The following is a 22950-nucleotide window of genomic DNA, read 5'->3' on the forward strand; positions in this document are numbered from 1 at the left end:
TTACCTGGGGGAAACAGAATGGTCAGTGCCAGGGAGCCCTGACAGTGGGCTAGGCTACCAAGGTACCAGAGCACTCAGGAAGCTCTCCAGTTACACTCTGGCCACTTCAGCAGAGCTCCACCTCCCTCTCTGAAGCAGGAAGTAAAACCAATTTAGCCGATTTGTAAAGGGGCCAGCTAGTTCTGGAAACAGAAACCAAACCTTACCCTCACTGCATCCCTCCCTTTAGGGACCAAGCAAGCAATTTCCAGTTCTAGGAACTGCAGAGCAGAGAGTAAAGTCTGTGTAGACCCCGATCTGGAAGGAAGTCTGTAGAGATCGCCTTTGCTTCCGAGCTGTTCTTTTCTCCTAAAACTCCAGGGTACCAGCACCCCACCGCCCATCTGTTTCCTGAACACCCAGCCCAGACCACAACAAGGAAGGCTACCCCGTGACCTTGTTCCCAGAGAAGAGGTGACCGCAAAGGAGGGTCACTGGCATCACCAGTCAGGAGCAGGTACGTGAAGGATTTCTAAGTGCACTTTAACTTATGGCATGAAAGGTGAATTCCTGGTACCAGGGCAGAGGACTCTCTGTTCTGGCTTCCTTCTCTCAGGGAGTGTTCACAGAAAGGCCCTTCCCTGTCTTGTGCACCACAGAGCACCACTGCCCAGCCGCCAGGCAGCAGCCACCTCTCCTGTGATCTGTACCTGCCTAGGTCTGGTGCTCTTCTGGTGCAAGCTTAAGCTTGGTGAAGGAGGGCAGATTGTGGGACCAGAGTCCTCAGAGTCAGTACTGTAACTGTTCGGGGTGGGGGTTGTTGATGTAGTTCTCTGTTGCGTTCATTGTTTGGTTTTGTTTGTTTGTTTGTTGGTTTCTGTGTGAGGCTGAATCACACTGTGAGCCACAGTCTGGTCAAGAACATGTGAATCAGGCTGGCCTCAAACCCTTGAGGGCTCATCTCCCTCTCCCTACTGACGTTAAGATTAAAGCATGTACCATCACACCCAGCTACACTGCAACTCTTTTATTTACCCCCATGGAGATAAAATTCTTTAATCGAACACCCACTGGTGTTACTTGCTCTACAATTGATCCTGTGAGAAGCCCTAATCTTCTCTTGATCAGTAACCAAGAGCACTAATAATACCTTGTATTGGGGGGCATGCAGGAGCCTCCATAAGTGGCAGCTCAGAGGGAGATAGCCCACCTTTAGGATTAGGATTTTCATTTAATAGTCTGTGGCTTCTGAGAGCAGCTACATCTACCTACTCAAGATATCTCTATTCAAACTTTATTTTGTTTAATTTTTAATTAACATATTTCCTTAAGGCTTTTTCACACATACTTAGTTTTTTGGTTGGTTCCTCCACAGCTTCTCCTGCCCATTAACTCTCTGCCAGGCCTCCCTGTGCAAACTTCTCAATGCCCTTTATTCCATGACCCGCTTTCATAACCCGTATATTCTACGATCCATCCCCTTCCAAAGCCATTTACTGCTCTTATGGGGCCCCTTTCAGTTTCCTGACATCTGCACATATTTTCTACAGCGTAGGTGTTCATTCATAAAAATGAGAAGTGGGGATCCTCTGTGTGTGAAAGAGAACCTCAGGTTTGCCTTTCTGACCTTGGGTTACCTACTTACCATTTAGTGGTTCTGCAAGGTTTTCTTAAAATTATATGCTTCTATTTATATGTATGCATGAATACAGTTGCATGAATTCAGTTCCGTTGTGTCTCTGTGCCACATTTTCGTTATCCACTTACCTGTTGACTATTGTCACTACAGCAGTAATGACCATGATGTGCAAGCATCTTTGTGGTGGGCTACAGAGTCCTGTTGTGTTACGCCCAGGAATGGTGTCAGTGATTTCCAGAATGGCTGCACTTGCCTACACTCCCACCAACAGCAAATAAGGACTCCCTTTCCCTATATCCACACCAGCGTTTATTGTCATTTTCTCTCTTGATGAAAGCCTTTCTGACTGGGGTGAGATGAATTCCCAAAGCAGTTTTAAATCACAGGTCGCTAATAGCTCAAACTACTGAACTTGTCACAAACATTTATGGATCACTTGTGTTTCTTCTCTGGAGATCCCTCTGTTCGGTTACATAGGCCTGTGCTTTGATTGGATTGTTTGTTTTCCTTTTGATCAGGGATGTGGTTGTTTTTTTTTAAAGTTCTTTGCTGGATATTAATCCTCTGTCAGATGAAGTGCTGGCAAGGGGCCTCTCCCATCTGGCAAGCTGTCTCTTTACTTGGCTGTTTCCTTTGCTGTGCAGAAGCTTTTAGTTTTCATGAGCTCTGCCTGTCATTCCTGGCCTTACTTCCTGAGCAGCAGGAACTCTACTGGGAATCCCTTACCTGTCCCTACATCTCACACTGCTTTTCCTGCCAGCGCTTTGGGCCTTAAGTTAGGGCCTTTGCCCTGCTTGGAGTTCATTTTTGTGCCAAGTGAGGAAGATCAAGCTTCATTCCTCTCTGTGTGGATATCCACTTTTCCCTGAACCACTTCTTAAAAGAGACATCTTTCTCCAATAAGTTTCTTTGTGAAACAAACAAAGAAATAAATGAATAAAATCAGGTAGCTGTAGCCCTGTGGGTTTTTATCTGTATATCTGTATCTGTATCTGTATCTGTATCTATCTCTCTCTCTCTCTCTCTCTCTCTCTCTCTTTCTCTCTCTCTCTCTCTCATGTCTGGTTTTACAGCAGTACCATACTGCTTTGGTTGTGAGACAGAACTTGAAACCAAGTACAGTAACCTCCTCAGCATTATCCTTCCTCAGGATTGCCTTGTCTATCTGAGATCTTTTCAGCTTTCAACTAAATTTTAAGATTTTTTTTTCTACTTCTGTGAACGATGACATTAGAATTTAGATAGGAATTGCATTGAATCTGTAGATTGATTTTGTTAAGACAACATTTTCACACCATGGAGTCTTCCAAACCTTTAGCATGAGAAGTTGGGTTTTTTGTTTGTTTGTTTGTTTTGTTTTGTTTAATCGTTGGGGTCTTCTATTTTTTTTTCTTGGAGGATTTAAGGTTTTCATTATAGCAGGATTTGGCATGTCCTCATTTCCTAAACTCTACCTGGTTTCCCTGTGGCCATCAACGTGAACTTAGAAGCCAGGTCTGGCTGACCGTGTATTATCCCCCTATTTTCTTACAAAAGTGCCATCATACGCAATCCATCTGCCATGCTCCCTGGACCTCCTCCATATAAGAATCATATGTGCCAATTTGCGATGCCCAGAACACAGAAACAGCTCCATGTTACTGGAGTCAAGAAGAGGAGACAGGAGACCTGTCATCTGCACATGATGTTCTGAAACCTGCTTCTATAAGATCCACAGATGCTGGCCATCCATCTTACCTTGTGCTCACCTAAGACGGTATTGGTAGAATTTTCTCATTTCTGGGTAAATTAGGTCAAGGTCCTCTAGAAGAACAGACTGCTAGAATGAATTTGTATGAATTAATTAATTAGTTAATTAATTAAAAGAGACTTAATGGCTAAGCAGCTGTGATATGGCCAGGCCAGCAGTAGATGTCTCCCGAAGGAAAGCCCAGAACTCAGTAGTTATTCAGTCCATGAGGCTGAATGTCACCACTGGCCTTCAGTATACATTGGAATCCTTAAGTGGGTTCTAACGCCAGCAAAGAACCACTTCAGCAGCAGGATGGATAAACTTGTCACCAAGAATGAGAGAACGCAGTCAAAGAACAAAAGCCTCCTTCTTCCATGTCCTGTTATGTCGACTGCCATCAGATGGAGCCCAGATTTAGAGTATATCTTCCAACATCAAATGACCTAGTCAAGAACAATGCCCCCACAGGTGTGCCCAGCTGCTTGGATTTTAGGTAATTCCAAATGTGGTCAAGTTGACAACCAAGATGAGCCATCACATGGGGTATACTAAAAGAGAAAAACATGCTTAGGTTTTTTTTTTCACTACCTAGTCTTCTCGTGGCTGGACCACTAGAGAAAACGATAGTCAAGATTTGTGTATATGTATTTGTATTTATTTATTTGTGTCTACATCCCTACTGCAATTTCCTTTTCTTTCCATCCTCCCAGTTTCTCCATCTCCTGTCCCTCAGACCCACCCGCCACTCTTACCCTTAGAAAAGAACAGGCTTCCCCGGGACATCAACCAAACATGGCATCTCAAGGTACAATTAAGACCAGGCACATACCACCACATCAAGACTGAACAAGTAAACCTAGTAGTAGGAAAAGGTTACTACAAGTAGACAAAAGGTCAGGACAGCCTCCTCACACTATGTTAGGAACCCCCCCCCCACCCAAGAACACCAAACTACTCAGACAGAACATATATGCAGACTCCTACAGGCTCCCTAATCTCTACAAGTTCCTGTAAGTCTCAGTCGGTAGACTCACAGTCAGGCTGTGTTCTCCTGACAGATACACATACTTTTAAGGTTCTGTTCAGCCTGTGAAAGAAAACACAAGCTATTTGTCTCTCTGAGGACTGGATTCTTTTCTCTGAACAATGACTTCCAGCAATACTCACTTTTCTGAAACTGTCATGTTTTCCTTTTTCTTTCTGTGTTCTTGGCATCCCAAGTTGGAGCTTATGATTCTTAGATAGAGCAGGTCCTGGACACATGACAGCTGGATGGTATATGATGGTACCTTACTGTGTGTATGTACCATGTTTTCTTTCTCCATTCATCTGTGTATGAATATCTACACTGGCTTGATTTCGTGACTGTCATCAGCAGTACAGGTATAAGCATGGATGTGCTGGCATCTCTGTGGTCTATTGACTAAGCGTTCTTCAAGTTGAATTAAATGGTGTAAGTGGACCAGTGATCGACTTTCTTGAGGTATAGAAAGACGGAGTTATTCTTTTTATATTAATCAATGCAGTAAAATATTACAATAGCAGTTTTCTTTAACCAGCTAGATCCCCAATGATGGACAGAGAGAGACCATGATTTATTATTAACCTGTAGACACTATGCTGGGCAGTGTCTGAACTATTCTAATCCTAGTACCTTTACAAGCCACATAAATGCCAATCACTTGCCACTCTGATGACTCATGGGCAATTTCTGCTCAGTCAGTCCATCCTTACAACCACAAGCCGGTCTCCATCTTGTCTCATGGCAACTCCTCTTTCTCTGAGTTCCCCTCCTTCTACTACATCTTCTGCTGTTTCCTATCTTCTCTCCTCTTTCAAAACCAAGCCTGGGAGCATATAAACTCTGCCTCCCTGTCTTTTAGCCACTAATAGGCATCTGTATCTTTTTTTAGCCATTCAGGAATAATTAAGGAACATCCTTATCAACACATGGTTACGGGAGATCATTCTGGCAGGGCTGTAATGAGATCTCAAGCCACTGAAATCAGTATTTTAAAACACAGTTGGACCTTCCTCCAACATTAAGGAAATTCACACTCATTTCTGAAGGAACTGTGCGATCTTCTATAAATGAATATGGTTTCTCTTTTCCACATTTGTTGCTGTTGTTGTCTGTTTCCTTGGTGGTGGCCATTCTGACTTTGTTCAGATGGAATATTGAAGTAGTTTTAATTTGCCCTTCTCTGATAGCACAGGTATTGAGTAAATTCTCAAGTACGTATAGGCCATTTCATTTAGTCTCTCGATGACTTTATCTACAGCTCATTGGCCCACTAATTGGCTGAATGTTTGAGTTTTTACGGTTTCAAGAATGTTTCACATTATCAAAACACTCCACCCCTTACACAGGCTGTACATGCTGTGTGTCCTCTCTTCTGCATTGCACTAACCTAAGGGGCAGCCTGTCGTATAGATGTCACATTTTTGTCTGCACGTTCAAAAGTCATTTATTCTCGATTCTTTGACCATTATTAGTTACTTTAATATTATTCTTTCTCACTATAAGGAGCAGTTTCTATGGCCAAACTTGACAGCAGCACTAATTCATGTTCACAAACAAATATTTAGATGGAAACTGATGGGCATATCATGCCCATTGCACAAACAACAGTGGCAGCTTCCCCACCAGAGCCTGCGGCCACCACAAGTGGCTTTAATTCCTCAAAGAGTTTTCAGCACCAAAGAGAGAAAGGATTTTCTTGGATATCAAAGTCATAGGAAACCAAAGGAAGACACAGCAAGAGTCTCCCGCATCCTTGAGACCCCTTTTTCTGAGCATGAGTTGTGCTCTCCAGTGGAATTTGCTGCCATTCATGTCAATTATTAAAGTAAAACTGAAAACCTGAAGGTCAAGTTACATGTCATAATATGACCTTATTTGGAGAGACTGACAAAGCTTTGAACTTTGGTAATTTCTTCCCAGACAAAAAGCTTTGGTATTGTAGTTGATGCTGAGCTCAAACTTGTGGTCCACAGCACAGCCTCCTTTGTGCTGGTGTTGCAGGCTTGGATTTGATCTTGAAGAACTTAAGAGTGCCTGGATGACATCACAGCTGAAGGTCAGATGCTCTCTACTGGCCTCGTCTCACAGTCTCCGTATGAGCAAAGTGCTGGACTTTACCAGAAAGCTGCAAAAAAGAAATGATGTAGATAGACTTATAATAAACTAATTTAACTATTTTCTATAATAAGAAAAATCAAGACCACTTATTTGGAAACAAAGATGAAAAGTCACCACCCAGTTTGCTTCCCTCATTCCTTCCAAAGCTGTGACTGATAGGATGATAAATCCTATCAGCACATGGGATAGCTGTGGCGAGCACAAAGGGAGAGGAAGACATTTGAACTTTAAAGCTTTATTGTCAGCGTGATTCACCCACCCCACCACAACTGTTACCTTCTCATTACATTGAATCAAATACAAATCAGCACACATACTGTTTGTATTTTTTTTTTCGGTAATACTATGGAAAGTATTTTGCCTAAAGTTGAACATGTATTGTGCACATACCTCAAGGTCAAGTTAATGGCTTTGAATTGTTTTCTAAAGAAAAGCAAATAACACAAATTAATAGCAACCTTAGTTGGTATGCTAATGTCATTGTATACCAACATCTGTGTTAAGCGTCATTGGGTGGTTCCCCCTCTATTCTCTGTATTGTCCTAACAAGCCAACCCTGACCCAGAATTGCTGAGCTGCACCCTAAGAATTAAACCGAAGAAAGCTTGACATAGTACACCTATTTTTGTTGTTCAGTAATACACATGGAAAAATATAACACAAGTGGGTAAAGTGTCTGCTAGACTCCTGGCCTGGGGAAGCTAGTGATTGTCAGACTTTCCCTTCTGTTGACCTTTATGCCAATTCAGCTACTAATCTGTCATTGATAAATTGCCAACTGAATCCATCAGTTAATTTTGAATTGAAAATCATGGTGGGAAATATATCTCCACAGAAAGGTAACATTGTATAAATGAGAGTAATTAATTTAGCTATGGCCTATTTAGGTGGTAAATCATATGACAGACAGTTGAAATGATTTGAGAGTAAACATAATGGATAGTTTTCAACGAACATTGATAATTTCTCCATATGTAGATTGGTGTAGGTTTTTTTTTTACATCTTTCATTGCATAAAGTGTCTTGCTTTAATAGTTAAGAAATCCAAATAACCTGAATGCATTCATGATTTGACAGGTTACATTATTTGTACTAGAAGCAATTGGACCTAAGACACCTTTACACTTGTTATTTCTAAAATTTATTTTAAATATTGAAGTATTTCTGTCATAACTATAAACAAAATGATCTTGTGTTTCAACCTTCAAAAATAAAGAGGAAAATGGTCGTAGGTAAAGGACTCTGAGCCAAACCAAAATTTACACCCAGGACAGGAGTTAATGCTGTTGAGGCCTGCACAGTTGATTAAGGGGGAGGGGAAAGAACCCACTTATAATGTGGGGCAGCTATCAGAGCCTGGCTTTCCCATTGGCTTGTTCTTGCTGAACTAACTCTTTGACCTTTCTGCTTCTTTCCTCCTTTAGGGACATTGACAGGTCACAGTCATGGGACAGAATTCCTCTTCTACACCCCCTCAGGAGGAGGGTCCTGATGTGACCAGCAGCCTTGACACAAACCTTCATAGTTTTAAGATGGAAACCAAAATCCTGCCTCAGGAATTAATCACCTTGATTGAATCATACTTAGAAGATGGAAACCTTCAGGGAACAGTTTCTGCAATCAGCAGTGCTCTGAGTGACGTCGACAAAGCCCCACTGAACATTGCTGTGATGGGGGAAACTGGGACTGGAAAGTCCAGCCTCATCAACGCTCTGCAGGGAGTGGGGCCTGAAGAAGAAGGTGCAACTGCTTCCACTGGGGTGGTTTGTACAACCACTGAGAGATCAGCATACCAATACACAAAGCTTCCCGGTGTGACACTCTGGGACCTGCCTGGCATTGGGTCCACTGCCTTCCAACCTCACGACTATCTCAAGAAAATCCACTTTGAGGAATATGACTTCTTCATTATTGTCTCTTCTGGACGCTTTAAACATAATGATGCGGAACTGGCCAAAGCCATTGTGCAAGTGAATAGGAGTTTCTATTTTGTTCGAACCCACACAGATATTGATCTAATGGTTCAAAAACAGAGTAGTCCTAGGAGATTCAACAAAGACAGCATCTTAAAGCAGATTCGAAATAGCATTTCAACTATACTTAGGGAGGTGACCCAACAGGAGCCTCCAGTCTTCTTGGTCTGTAACTTTGATGTGTCTGACTTTGACTTCCCAAAGCTGGAGAGCGCCCTACTGAGGGAACTCCCAGCCTACAAACGCCGCATGTTCATGCTCACTTTGCCAATGGTTACAGATCCCACCATAGACCGGAAGAGGGATACCCTGAAACAGAAGATCTGGAAGGAATCCAAGATGCCGAGAGCCTGGGCCACCATACCGTTCAAGGGATTGACCAAAAACGACTTAGACAATTTGGAAGAGAATTTGAACAGCTACAGATCTTCCTTTGGCCTGGATGAGGCATCACTGGAAAAGATGGCTGAGGATTTGCACATGACACTGGAGGAGCTCAAGGCAAACATTAGGTCTCCACATTTGTTCTCAGAAGAGCAGGGTACAACCTTAACAGATAAACTACTGAAGAACGTTAGCCACCCTTACTCTTCAAAGGTTTTCCACTTGCAAAACTACTTCATAGACACTGTGGCAAGTGATGTCAAAATTATCCTTAGTAAAGAAGAGCTTTTTTCAGAGAAGGTAAGTTCATTCACCCCTAACGCCTCTATAGTGGGAAGGGTCAATGGGAAAAATCATGTTTTCCACACGTGTTCCCAGAAGCACTTTTCAGTTTCACTTTGTTGATGTTCTACAGTGACTGTGATGAATTTTGTCAAATCCGTTTTCTGTATCTGTTGACATCTTGTGTTTTCTCACTGAGACTCTTACATGATGCACTGTAAAGAATTTTCATTTCAGAGGTTCTCTTCTGTCACAGATCTAGGGGAAGGGAATAGGCCAAAAGACAAAGAGAGAGTGGGAATGGAAAGATATAGTTGAAGGGATAACAACTGGGATGTTATCTGAATATATTATAATAAATTTTTAAAAATTTTTTAAAGCAACACCAAAAGGAAAATAGTTTTCTTTTCAAAATCATCTCATTATTGTGGGTTTATTTGCTTTGGTTTTAAGAAGTATTTCAGTTCGATAGAATTCTACTTGTCAGTTTGCTTTTGTTTCCTATGCTATGTGGAAGAACGTTATGAAGTTTTTCAAATCTATTTCTCTTAAGAGCTTCAAATTTTCCATCTTATATTAAGCTCTTTGGCCCATTTTTTAGTTGGTTTTAGTATAGGGTGAAAGGTAAGGGTCAAGTTTTAGTCTTGCCTGACAGCCATTTTTCCCAGTTCCACTTGTCAAACAGTGTGCCTTTTGTGCAGCATTAGAGTTTGGAAGCCTTGCTGAGATATTAATGAACTGTAAATGTTCTCAGTTGGCTGTACATGTATGGGTATATTTGGGCGTCCGATCTTCTACTCCATCTCTTTTCATGTGACTATTATGCTGGTTTTGTCATTGTGGCTTTGTACTATGCCTTGAAATCAGGTATGACAATGACTCCTAACCCTGTTCTTTTGGATAAATATGGTTTGGGTTATATTCAGTCTTTTGTCTTTCCATGTGGCTTTTATGATTCTGCAGACGAGTTCTATTTTAAATGGCATTGATGTTTTAGTTGAGATTATATTGGGTTTGTAGATCATTTTGGGAAGTATGGACACTTTCACAACATTAGTGTTTATAAACTATAAACATGGCAATCTTAGATCCCTAGTAGCCTTCTTCGAGATTTCTTTCATCAGCACTTTGGGAATATCACTCAGTGTTTTTCAATTCCTTGGATAATTCTTAACACTTGATTGCTTCCTTCCCACTCTTTCCTCCTTTCTTCCTTTCTTCCTTCCTTATTTTCTTCCTTCGTTCCCTCCTTCCTATCAGTGGTGTTTGTGTTGTGTCTATTGTAATGGACTTTCAAGAGTTCTTTCAAAATTTTACATTTCTGAATTTCTGAGGCAAATCTTATGTTTTTGTTCTAATTTCATTCATATGTATTCTCTTGGATCTGTTTGAGATATTTTTCTCTTTTATTACATTTTAGTTGTACCTTTAACATAGTGGGTTATGTTATGGCATTTCCAAACATGTTTTCCATTACACATTCTCACTCATTCTTATCTCTCCCCATTTATGCCTTTCCGTGCTGCCCTCCACCATGTCCCGCACTTATCTGCCTAGTTCCCTTCTACCACAAAAAGTTTCTTCTTCAGCTTCTTTTCACATATATTGATTACTCGTCCTATGTGTTTCCTCCTTTAACACTTCTTTCCTCCCTCTCACGTGATAGAGATTCTTTCATTATATTTGAAACATTATTAGGAGTTTCATCCATCTCAATTTCCTAGAACCTTTCATTACACAACTATGGTCCTCTGTGTGCATCATTGCCTTCACCACTCTAAATAGTCATTGTGTTCTGCGCACCAATTTGTGCATTTATGTAGCATTCTTTATTAAGCAACTTCTTCAGAAAGATGCATCTTAAGAGGCCAGCTTTTTGTGCAACCCGGAGCTTATTTCCAGATGGCCATCACAGCGTAAGTGCTATATCTCTAACCCGGTTACAATAGTGAGTTTGGGCTCAGTCTATTCTGTGTCAGAATTGTAGAGAAACCATTGTCTCAGATGGTCACACAAGATTGGGAACTCTTGTGCATTGCAAGAAGCCTTGTCATGAATAGTAGCGTAGAAATGATGCATTACACAGGAATTGATATTCATTCCTGTAGCCACAATTACCATGAGTGCCTAATATTGCTTGTGCTTGTACATCAAATGTGAGCATAGTCCCCGCACTAGAGAGCTGGGTAGACCTCTAGAGCTCGCACTACATGCATGCGATCCTGCACATGTGCACGGAGCTGCACACACAAAATTTCTAGTAACCTGAGAGCTTTGATATTTTAATATACTATTCCTAATGATTATAGAATCTATACTGGGGCTCCCATTATCCTTACTTTTGTTGGTGACATGGTTCCCAACAAAATGATTGGGAGGCCCAAGAATAGAATTCTTTCTACCTGAAGCATCTGTATTGACACCTTCATACACCAAAATATTAGAGCGAAACAAAGGCAATCTCTCATGACTGCCTGTATTGACCTGCTGTTCCAAATGTAATTCCAAAGTCCTGTATCTCTCTCTAACATCAACAGAGAAGAACACAACTGTGGATTTACACCCTTCTTCCCGCAGCTCAGGTGTATTTAGGATCACATTGATAAACAATGATGTACAGTCAGGCTATCATGAACTCTGGTTTTGTATGAATCATGAACTACAAATAGTTTTAATGTTCTTGTAAGATTATAATAAACTACAAATATGGGACAAAAACTGGATGTGGCCTATAAGGTCAAAATATGCAGTATATGGGAGTTCAAGGGAAACATTTGTGGGTTCCTGATGGAAACACATCTGACCATTATCCTAGCTCTTCTGCCTTATGAACTGACCTGTCCTCAGAGAAGGGTTTGATGGGAATACATTTCTGCAGGTTTCTTTACTTTAAAAAAAGTATCCTCATTTTTTAAGTATGTTTATAATATCTTTCTTTCCTTCCTCCATTCTGTATCCGGTTTTTTTTTTTCATTTTTGTTGGTTGTTTAATTGAGGTTTGGTGACTGACACTAGAAATTTCTTAGCTATGTGCTTGCCATTGAGGCTACTGCTTACCTCTCCTGTTGAAAACTAAGGGATAAAATGGAAACAGATCTCCTTTCCAATGAGTCTTTTTAATTTATCTATTTCTTATATTTACAAGTGCATAGTGTGTGTTATGAACACCCCATTCATACTTTCATCACCCCAGAGAATTTCACCTCTAATATCATATCATATATACAATAAAATATATATATCTATGTAACATCTAAGCTCCAAGAATAAGAACATTTATTTGTCTTTTGGATAGTGACTTAATTGTCTTAATATGACTGTCTCCAGTTACATCCAATTTCCTACAAATGACATAATTTCAATCTTCTTTATGGCTAAAACAAGTTTCCTTACACATATAGAGTAAATATCCAACTCTCTGATGGACACTTATGAATCTTTTCCACTCCCCACCTCGCGTTCTTCCTCCCTTTATTCACAGACTACACAGGAGAAACCTGAATGGCACTGCTAAGTGAACAGAGGTCATGAGGCTGAGGAAGTAATTCTTCCACACATTCATGAGAGACAGGGAAGCTTTCCACTACTTGAGATTTTTGATATGCTGATCTATACCCTTAGGGGTTTTTACAACTGTACAGGTTTAATTAAAAAGAGGAAATAGAATTTAAAGACCATTTAAAATAAGAAATAAACACTGGGGTAGTTTACCGAATGGAATAAGTGGACCTTGAATTGGACAACAAATAAGGAGAGAACCCGTAGGAGAAAGTAAAGTAAGCTAAAAAGGACACTTGAAATACAGGCCAGAAATTGAGCCAAGAGCAGAAAGGAGGAGGATGCTTTTGATTGTAACAGGGACAGACACTGAGGTCCCGCTTTGCCGTAAGAGCACACGAATAGGTCTTGCCATGCTTATCAATAATTACTTTTCTTCTCTATTCAGCATCTTCAACTGCACACGGCTCCATGCAAGCCTTCCTGCGGCAGACCCTCTCCTCTAATGGCTGAGCTTTTGGCATTCAGCTTTGAAAACTTTTTTAAGAATTTCAAGAAGGAAAGCAAAATCCTTTCTGAGGAAACCATCACCTTGATTGAATCCCACCTGGAGGATAAGAACCTCCAGGGGGCAATGTCTGCAATTAGTCACGCTCTGAGAAACATCGACAAAGCCCCACTGAGCATCGCTGTGACAGGGGAAACAGGTACCGGGAAGTCCACGTTCATCAATGCCCTGAGGGGTGTTGAGGATGAAGAAGAAGGCGCAGCCCCCGTTGGGGTTGTAGAGACAACCACGGAGAGAACCCCATACCCACACCCAAAGCTTCCCAACGTGACCATATGGGACCTGCCTGGCATTGGGTCCACTACTTTCCAACCTCAAACCTATCTAACAGAAATGAACTTTGCTGAGTACGACTTCTTCATTATCATCTCGGCCACGCGCTTCAAAAAAACCGATGCGCTTCTGGCCAAAGCCATTGCAAAGATGAATACGAAGTTCTACTTTGTCCGAACCAAGATAGACAGTGACCTAGACAATGAGCAGAGGAGGAAACCTAAGACTTTCAGTAGGGACAGTGTCTTAAAGAAAGTTCAGGATGACTGTTCGAAGCATCTTCAGGAGGCCCTCGGCAGCGAGCCTCCAGTCTTCTTGGTCTCTAACTTTGATGTGTCTGACTATGACTTCCCGAAGCTGGAGAGCACCCTACTGAGGGAGCTCCCAGCCCACAAGCGTCACGTCTTCATTCTGTCCTTGCACAGTGTCACTGAGACTGCCATTGACCGGAAGAGGGATCTCCTCAAACAGAAGATCTGGTTGGAGGCCCTGAAGGATGGAGCATGGGCCACTATTCCATTTGGGGGTTTGATCAGAGATAAAATGCAGAAGTGGGAAGAGACCTTGGATCTCTACAGGTCTTACTTTGGGATAGATGATGCCTCCCTGGAAAATATTGCCAAGGATTTTAACATGTCTGTGAATGAAATCAAGGCACTCTTTAAGTCTCTCCATTTGTTAACAGGGAAAAATGACATGTCCTTAGAAGAAAAACTATTGAAATATATTGAACATATTTCCTTTGTCATTGGAGGTCCCCTTGCCACGGGCCTTTACTTTAGGAAAACTTTTTACTTGAAAAGTCTCTTCATTGATACGGTGGCCAGTGATGCCAAGGCTCTCCTTAGGAAGGAAGAGTTTTTATCAAAGAAGGTGGGATCCTGCGTGTCTGACCCCCCTGAATACTGGGAATAACCATGGAGCTATGAGGCGCATACCTTAAAATTGGCTTCAGGCACTGACTTATAGCCATACTTAAGCAGCAAACATATTCTAGGAAAGCTCAGAGGAGTCTTGTTTTCCTTTCAGAAACAGGACATCACTGTGGCAAGTGTAAGATCAGTCACCAGCTGTGTACAAACACGTAAGAAAAGTGGTCTTCCATTAAAATATCATGGAATTTTTATTCCATGTATAAGAATACATTGTAGGCTTTGACATTTTTTAAATCTACTTTACTTGGGGTTTCGTAATGCCTCTATCTCTGCCAACCCACCTACCTCAGGTAGGAGAAAATAAGGTTAGTAGGTGATGTGGACCATTTTAGACTCTGCTCCTTGAGGCAAATCACCCTTTTTTCCCACCAGTTAGGACAAGCCGTGAACACAACAGCAGGAACTAGCAGCAATGGGCGCAACAGCAGCCTCTTTGAAATTTTCTCTGCAGCATTTCTCTCTAGGAGCCTCTTGAACAATGTGAAACGATGCAAAATAATCTCTCCCTGTTTGGGGTCTCCTATTTATGCCCTCCCACAGTTTTCACAGGATGTTGTCCAGGGGGCAAAAGGCACGCCCCCTTCACGAGGCAGTTCCATGCTGACAAAGATTATGCATCCTCTCTGGTGTTTGTTTCCAGCTGACAAATATCACTTTCCATCTCAAAAAACAATTTCATATCTCACTCTTGGGATCAAAACAAAAAATATTTATATCCCCAAAGCTTTCACTACATGTCTCCCTTTTGTTTAAAACAATGGCTTTTTGGGCTGGAGAGATGGCTCAATGGTTAAGAGCACTGCCTGCTCTTCCAAAGGACCCAAATTCAGCACCCACATGGCAGCTCACAACTGTCTGTAACTACAAGATCTGACACCCCTACCCCAAGGCACATAAATTAAAATTTAAATAAAATATCTGCAAATGGCTTTTTCTGTAATGTTAATAAACTATATTCAATAAGATTAATTGTGAGAATTATCAGATAAGAATTACATGCTAAAAAAATAAAATAAAAATAAATAAATAAATAAAAAGAATTACATGCTAAGATTACAACTTTACATCACATTTTAAATGAGCTGCTTATACACATTTAAACAACAGGTAAACAAAATAACACTAAGTTTCTACTAAAAACAATAAGTGAGTTGCATATGCACAGTATATTAAAGCTTGAGTTACATAAGATAACCTTAAATCTCTATCAATATACAATGAAGTTTCATATCATCCCCTTTTCCCTTCTTTTCTCAGTCACTGAAGAGGTTGCAGGCAGTCCTGATGAGACTTGATAGGCTCCAGTGAGTCTGAAAAGGGGAGAAGGGCTCCCCCCTCTCTGAGGACTAGGGGAGGGGCATAGAGGGGAAAGGGAGGGAGGGTGGGACTGGGAGGAACTGAGGGCGGGGCTATGATTGAGAAGTAAATGAATAACTTTTTAAAGAGAGAAAGATAAGGGGAAAAGAATAGATGGGATAAAGAAAGAGATCCCTGAATCTAACCTTTACCAACTTATAACCAACCCCTCTTGATGAAAAGAAACATTTATAACCCATGAAATCACCAAAAGCACCTACCCCACCTCTTGGGGATGGCGTCATCGTACTCTTAAAATTACTTCTTTTTCCCTGGGGGCAAAGACATCTTTTGGGTTCCCTTATAAAATTGGGATACTGGCAAAATCCCAGGAAAGCAAGCTGTATCTTTTTTCTGTCCAGTCTCTGTGCAATCGATCATTTGGGCTAGACCTTTTGGAGTTGATTGGCATGTAAATTCTTGAGAAAATAGTAACTGAGGCAGTCTGTTAGGCTGAATTGCCTGGCCTGTCTGCTTTGTCTTTATTGCTACCTAGTCTTCTGTTCTAAAAATAAACATTTAAAGGTAATAGTATAAGGTACACACACACACACACACACACACAAACACAAACACACACACAATGCACAAATCAGCTAAAGATAATTTTCTGCTCTATGCTTGAGCAGGCAAAAACCATATATCAACCTTATAAGTCCGTTTGAAGTGTAATATCAATCTCCACCCATGCCAAATGAAAGAATGGAATGTCATGAGGACCAGGTTGCCAATAAGAATCCATTGCCATACGAAGACATTCATGTCTCAGATAGTAAGTTTAGTAGGTAACTGCAAATGGCTCTAAAACTCATAAAATGTGGCCCACCGGTTAGCATACCCATGATGAGCGTGTGCCACAAGGCATAATGCTAAGAACTACTTATCTTGAGGACTTCATGCCTAGCTCTGTTTGTTACTCTTGCAGCCCTCATAAGCCCCTTAATATATGACTTGTGTAAGTACTATAAGGGTGCTATCGTTGGCATATGAAATAACAATGCTTGATCTCTCTCAGGCATTGCTACTGGAGCAGATTAATGATTCAACCACCACCCTTGAAAGGCAGCTGCAGGGATAGATTGCTAACAATCACCATTCCCTCAGAAAGAATTTGGAAAACTAGATGGTTCATCAAGGATAGATAGGTAAAGATGTTTTTACTGGTGACTGGGACACACAAAGCCTTAAGGAAGTATAAATTGTTTAACAAAGTTAAGTAAAGATGGTTTCGCTGTTGGCTCTGATGCAGGAAATCTTAGAGAGCAATTACAGTTAAGAAAAAGTACACGTGTTAGTAAAGCTAGGGACTTTTTGAGGTTGGCAAAGCAAGAGGAATGGCCCATAGCAGCACTGGCTGACATGACTCTTTCAAGCTGGGCTGGTGAGTGAAATGGCAATTGATTTCCTTATTCTATTTTTTGCCCTCAGCTTCCTGATATGATTTAATAAAACATATTAATGAGGAGATGAGCACCTTTAGGATTTAAAGTAGAGATGGCTGACTCTTTTTATATAGGAGTTTAGATTTTTGACTCTTTTAAGATCTTTCTAAGATTACTTTCTAAGATAATTGATCCTTTCTCCATAACCACAAATTGCATCATACCAGTAAAGAAAAGCTGGCAGAGAAATTACCTTGCTTGATTATTTTCTGTTAATATATAACAAGTTGTTAGTTCCAAATGTATATGGGTTCTTGGAAATAACTTGTTTTTTCATGTTTTTTCTCACCCATAATATGTAAAATATTTGATCATGTGAAGGCGTTGAGGAACATGTTTTTGTTACGTATACTCATTGTAATCATTCACCTAAAGAAAATAGAACGTAAATACACTGTGATTTTTGCACTGCTTGAAAAATTTTTGTTGGGGTATATAAACTGTGGGAGATAAAGAAAAAGAAGAAGAAAAAGGATGTTGTTGAAACCTACCTGCTGCAGTCGGTCTCACTTCATCATCAAATGTAAGTGTGTTTGTGCCCTCACGTGTGGTTCTTTTCTCTCCATCTTTCCCTTTCTTTTTTAGATGCTCGCCACCATCAACTGAAGCCCCCACTAGGAGCCATAAGTTCTAGCCCCCTCTAGGAGCCATCAGTTCTAGCTCCCACTTGCCCCCAATCCATGGAAGTCCCCACTTGCCACCATCAGTGGAAGGTATTGCCAGCAACAGTCCGTTCCAGCCTGGAAGGTTGCCCTCTGAGAAAGTCTGCAGGGTCACCAGGCAGCCGCAGGATCCATGACCTTGCCTCAGTTTCCCCAGTTGATGTTGAAGCAGAATCCTAATATTCTGGCACCCAAATAGCTGGTCTTTGATAGGTAACTGTATTTTTTTTTCATTCCCTGAAGATGCATAAGCATAATCGCACCTCTCATCTCAAAGCCATGGCAGGTGTCCATTCTAATGTGTCTAATGTCAACACATCCAATCAGTTCTTTCTATAAGCGTCATATGTTTGCTTTTCAGATGTTTGTTATTAATGCCTCCAAAGTAGTTACTGTAAGTTCTTTGCCCATCTTCATTGATTACTCACAATGACATCGTCTCAGCATTAGCAACAGGCACTACAATTTTGGCCAAATCTATTCCTGATAATTAATGTCGTCCTACTGTACCTTTTATAATTAATTCAGAAACTTTTCTATGTATGTCATCAATTTTTACTTTGCTCATGTGCTAGGAAAATACATTCCATAATACTATCTTCTCTTTACATGATGAGCCCACTAGGAGTGTGAGTTGAAGGCAAATATATACACACACACACAATCAAGTTTAGCATGAATGCAGTTCACATATGAATCTTATAGTCTTTGTTCTACCAGAGTTATCTCTTTTTCTGCTCTGCTATTAGGCACATTGGACTGCTTAAATCTGAATCTCTTTGTAATTTTTGAAGCAAAGTAGTTAACTCATAAACACTTAATCCAAGTGTAGGCCTCAGCCAGTTAGTATCCCCCATTAATTTTTGAAAATTATTAAGAGTTTGCAAGTGGTCTCTCTGAATCTGTACCTTTTGTGGTTAAATGTTTTATTGACTTATTTTGTAACCCAAGTAGCTAATTGAATCTCCTTTTTGTATTTTCTTCTGGAGCAATCTGTAACCCCCATAATGACAGAATTCTTTGTGTATCCTTAAACATTTTCTCCAATGTATGAGTCAGAATTAGCCAACCAAATGCTATCCAAGTAATAAAAAAATGATAAATTGAGGAAATGGCCTACAAATTATTTTTAATAATTGTTGCACAAAATATTAACACAAAGTTGGGCTATTTAACATTCCCTGTGGAAGTACTTTCCAATGTTATCTCTTTATTAAACCACTGTTGTTCAGAGTAGGTACTGAGAAAGCAAATCTTTCCCTATTCTGCTCATGCAAGAGTATGGTGAATAAAACAATCTTGTAAGTCAATCACGATTATAGGCCATGACCTAGGTAACAAAGAAAGTAAAGGAGTTCCAGGTTGTATAGGACCCATTGGATAAAGTACTCTATTTCCTACTCTTAAATCCATTACCACCCTCCATTTTCCTGATTTCTTTTTTACAACAAACACAGGGTAATTCCATAGGTTGATAGACTCTTCTGTATTTTGAGTCCCCAGCTGCTCCTGTACCACTTGCTCACGTCCCTGCAGTTCTTCCTTTGTTATGGGCCATTTTAGGGGCAAAGCTGTTACTATTACATCAGGGACCCACCTTATATTTTTGGAAACTCAATACCCATAGTGTCCTGTGTTTGAACAATGGGCACATCTTATGATTGTTCTTTCTTTCTTTCTTTCTTTTTCTTTCTTTCTTTCTTTCTCTTTTTTTTTTTTTGAAGAAAAATTCAGATTTATTACAGGCCAGAAGAATTTACAATGAAGCTTCCATAATTGTGAGACTCTATGCCCTTGGAAAAGGATTTAAAGGTGTTATGAATAGCAAGATGATGAACAAGAGGGGCCAAAATTTTTGTTCTGAATGCATACTTCATTATTTCTGTTAATTTTTCTTTCATCAAAGGTCAGTGATTGTGTTTCCCAAGATCAGTAAAAGCACAGCATCCATTCTGAAAGTGTTCACTTGAACATTTGACATTTGGGTGGTACAGGGCGTGTCGTGTGGAAGATTTTATAATCTTGTACAAGTTCTCATTCTTCAGTTTATTTGTTCTATACAATCTTCTGCCTTTTAGATGGGATCTTGGTATGTTGAAACTTTCTGATTGGTTGGTATGGATACAATCAGATAAAGAAAACAGGTTTTTTTGTTGTTGTTGTTGCTTGCTTAATTAACTTTACATTTTTCTTATTTTAGGATAGCTTTTAATTTATAGGAAAACTGCAAAGATAATATGGAGAGTGCTTCCGGATCCCAGTGTCACCAGTATATTACAGTTTGTACACTCCTTATGATTGTTCTTGATCACGTGTATGAATACCTCCCCCAAGAGCATCTACTGTTCTAATTTCATCATGGGCTTTCTCTGTAATTACAAGAATATAAATTTATGTGGCCCATTGTCGTAAAAGATCCCTATTGAGAACCGGTGTCCCTTTTGGGCATCTAACATCACATTTTGTTACAATTCCATCAATGTTTTCTGTATTTATAGCTTCCCTTCTAGAAGGGAAGGGTCATGCATGGGACTTCGTGTGCCGCAATCAACCACGCACATTTTAGCTCTAGAAGCAACAGCAAATATCCATATCTTCTTTTACCTATGCCTGGATCTATATAATATTGTATTAGTTCCTTTTGTTCCAGTGTCCTAAACACCTGACAGAAACAATTTAAGAACAGAAAGGCTTAGTCTGCCTCTCAATCTCACACGATTGCACTCTACCATGATGGATGGGGCATGGTGAAAGAGATGACAGTGTTTCAGGGAGGAAGGCTGTGAGCATGGAGCCACAAACAGCTACTCGACAAGAAGCAGAAATAAGCAAGTCCTGGCTCTCCTGTCCTTAGGAAGGCCCTGCCTCCTAATGCCCAACAACACCAAAAGTTGCCATCCCATGCTGACACCAGGTGCTTACTACAAGACCCTCTAGTGGCCTTCAAACCATAGTACCATCATGTACAAAACTTATCATGTCTCCCTGTAACTTCCCACTCCTTCTTTTCCCCTCTCGACTTCCTCCTCCTCTTCCTCTTCTTCTTCCTTTTCCTCTTCCCCTCCTCTCCCTCTTCCTTTTCTTTTCCCTCTTCGTTCTTCCCCCACCTTCTCTTTCTGCTTCTCTCCCTGCCTCATCTCTCACTGGCCCACTCAGTTTGAGACTTGGCAAGCATGGTATCTACAGGGCAGCCTTGCAGCCTGGATGTCTTTGGAGGAGTTGGTATTACAGCTTCTGTCCAAACAGCAAGAATTCTCTTTCCTCTCCATCCTAGGGGATGTCACGGTGCTGTTGTTGTTGTTGTTGTTGTTGTTGTTGTTGTTTTAGTTTGCTTTGTTTGATTATCTCTAAGGTTTTCAGTTGGTTCAACAGGGCATTTACAGTAGAGGTGGTCATGTGATGCATTCAAAGCCTCCTGATTTAAAGTTTAATCTCATGTAAAATTTACTTTAACAGGCTGGAGGGATTCTCAGTGGTTAAGAGCACTGGCTGCTCTTCCAGAGAACACGGGTTCAATCCCAGTACCTACATGGCAGCTCACAACTGTCTGTAATGCCAGCGGTTCCAAGGGATCCAACACCTTCACAGAGACATAAATGCAGGTAAAACACCATTGCGCATAAAATAAAAATAAATAAATTGTTTGAAAAAGAAACTTTTAAAAACTTACTTTCACGATAACAACTACACTTGTGCTTGGTAATTACTTGGGTACACAAGACTCTGTGTAAATCTAATTTCCTCAAGCCCCATAGTTATCCTTACCCACTTTATACCAGCATATGTATACATATACATATACATACACATATATGTATGTTATATAGTTACATAGTTATAGCTACAATTGTACATATCTGTGAGATACCATGTGACAACTTGACTCAAATAAATAATACGTAATTATCAACTCTCAGGAGATAACTCAGCAATTAAGAGCACTGGCTGTTCTTCCAGAGGACCTGGATTCAATTCCTAGCATCCACACTGCAGTTCATAACTGTCTGCAACTCCAGTCCCAGAGGATCCAATACTATCACACAAATATAGATTTAGGCAAAACATCAATGCACATTAAAGAAAAATAAATAAATCATTTTCTTTAAAATCTGGGGGGTCAGACTTCCATATTATTAATCATATTAAAAGTATTGTGATTGACTGGGCAGTGGTGGCACACGCCTTTAATCCCAGCACTTGGGAGGCAGAGGCAGGCGGAACTTTGTGAGTTTGAGGCCAGCCTGGTATACAGAGCGAGTTCCAGGACAGTCATGGCTACACTGAGAGACCCTACCTCAAAAAAACAAAAAAAAATGTTTTTTAATTTTAAAAGTACTGTGATTAACAAATAATAATTACTAACGTTGGCAAGTACATGTATACAATAGGTGCTGACCAATCAGGGTACATCTACCATTTCCTGTCATTTCCTAGTCTCTGAGCATCTCTGTTCTGCTTAGTCATAAAGAGCATAATTGCTTATTTTAACAGGAATCTCTGTGCTGAGCTGCAACTCACTAGAACCTCCTCCTCCCCTTTAACTCTTTTGGTACCTGTTATCCAAACTCTCTCTGCTTCTCTACTCCCCTTTCCAGATTCTAGAAATCACTATTCTACACTTGGCTCAACCACTAAAAATGAGCAGTATTAATATTCTCTTTCTGGTTCATCCTTTGTGACCCCATCCAGTAAGCAGGCTGCTCCTGGAGACCATTTCCTGTTTTGCAAAATGTGCAAAGCTCCACCTCAGCCAGGCCCTTAATCTATCTGTGTGTGTCACACACACTAATGGTCACAGTGGAAAGCCGTTCCTATCATGCATGTGGCAGAGCCACCTGTCAGCAGAGAATCTCCTCTCTGAGGACGGGAGGCTTCTTGGCCTGTGGATGGGAAATGTTTCAGCACATTGCACGGGGTGGAGGGTGACCTAGAGTTGCCTTGGAGACAAATGTCTGGGCATGTCTATGACGATTATCTTGATTAAGGGAATCAAGACAGGAAGACCCACCACAACTGTGGACAGCACCATTCCCTAGTTTGGAGCCCTGGGTTGAATAATATAAAGAAAGAAAGCTGAGCACCAGC

General features: G+C 40.7%; 1 protein-coding gene across 1 annotated transcript; it reads left to right on the plus strand.

Annotated features, from left to right (window-relative positions):
* Nucleotides 1-151: 151 nt before the first annotated feature.
* LOC311586810 (uncharacterized protein) lies at nucleotides 152-19579 on the plus strand. The gene is made up of 3 exons (XM_084763018.1): nucleotides 152-496; nucleotides 7917-9149; nucleotides 13078-19579. Exons 2-3 carry the CDS (start codon nucleotides 7938-7940, stop codon nucleotides 14383-14385), a joined length of 2520 nt encoding a protein of 839 aa, XP_084619144.1. The 5' UTR covers nucleotides 152-496; nucleotides 7917-7937; the 3' UTR covers nucleotides 14386-19579.
* The last annotated feature ends 3371 nt before the right edge of the window (nucleotides 19580-22950 follow it).

The sequence above is a fragment of the Acomys minous genome (assembly GCF_964271855.1).
Source record: "Acomys minous genome assembly, chromosome: 16".
Taxonomy (NCBI): domain Eukaryota; kingdom Metazoa; phylum Chordata; class Mammalia; order Rodentia; family Muridae; genus Acomys; species Acomys minous.

Coding starts and splice junctions, on each gene's coding strand:
- LOC311586810 (XM_084763018.1), top strand. CDS start 7,938: ATGGGACAGAATTCCTCTTCTACACCCCCTCAGGAGGAGGGTCCTGAT. Junction 9,150..13,077: donor AAGAGCTTTTTTCAGAGAAG/GTAAGTTCATTC, acceptor TTCTCTATTCAG/CATCTTCAACTGCACACGGC.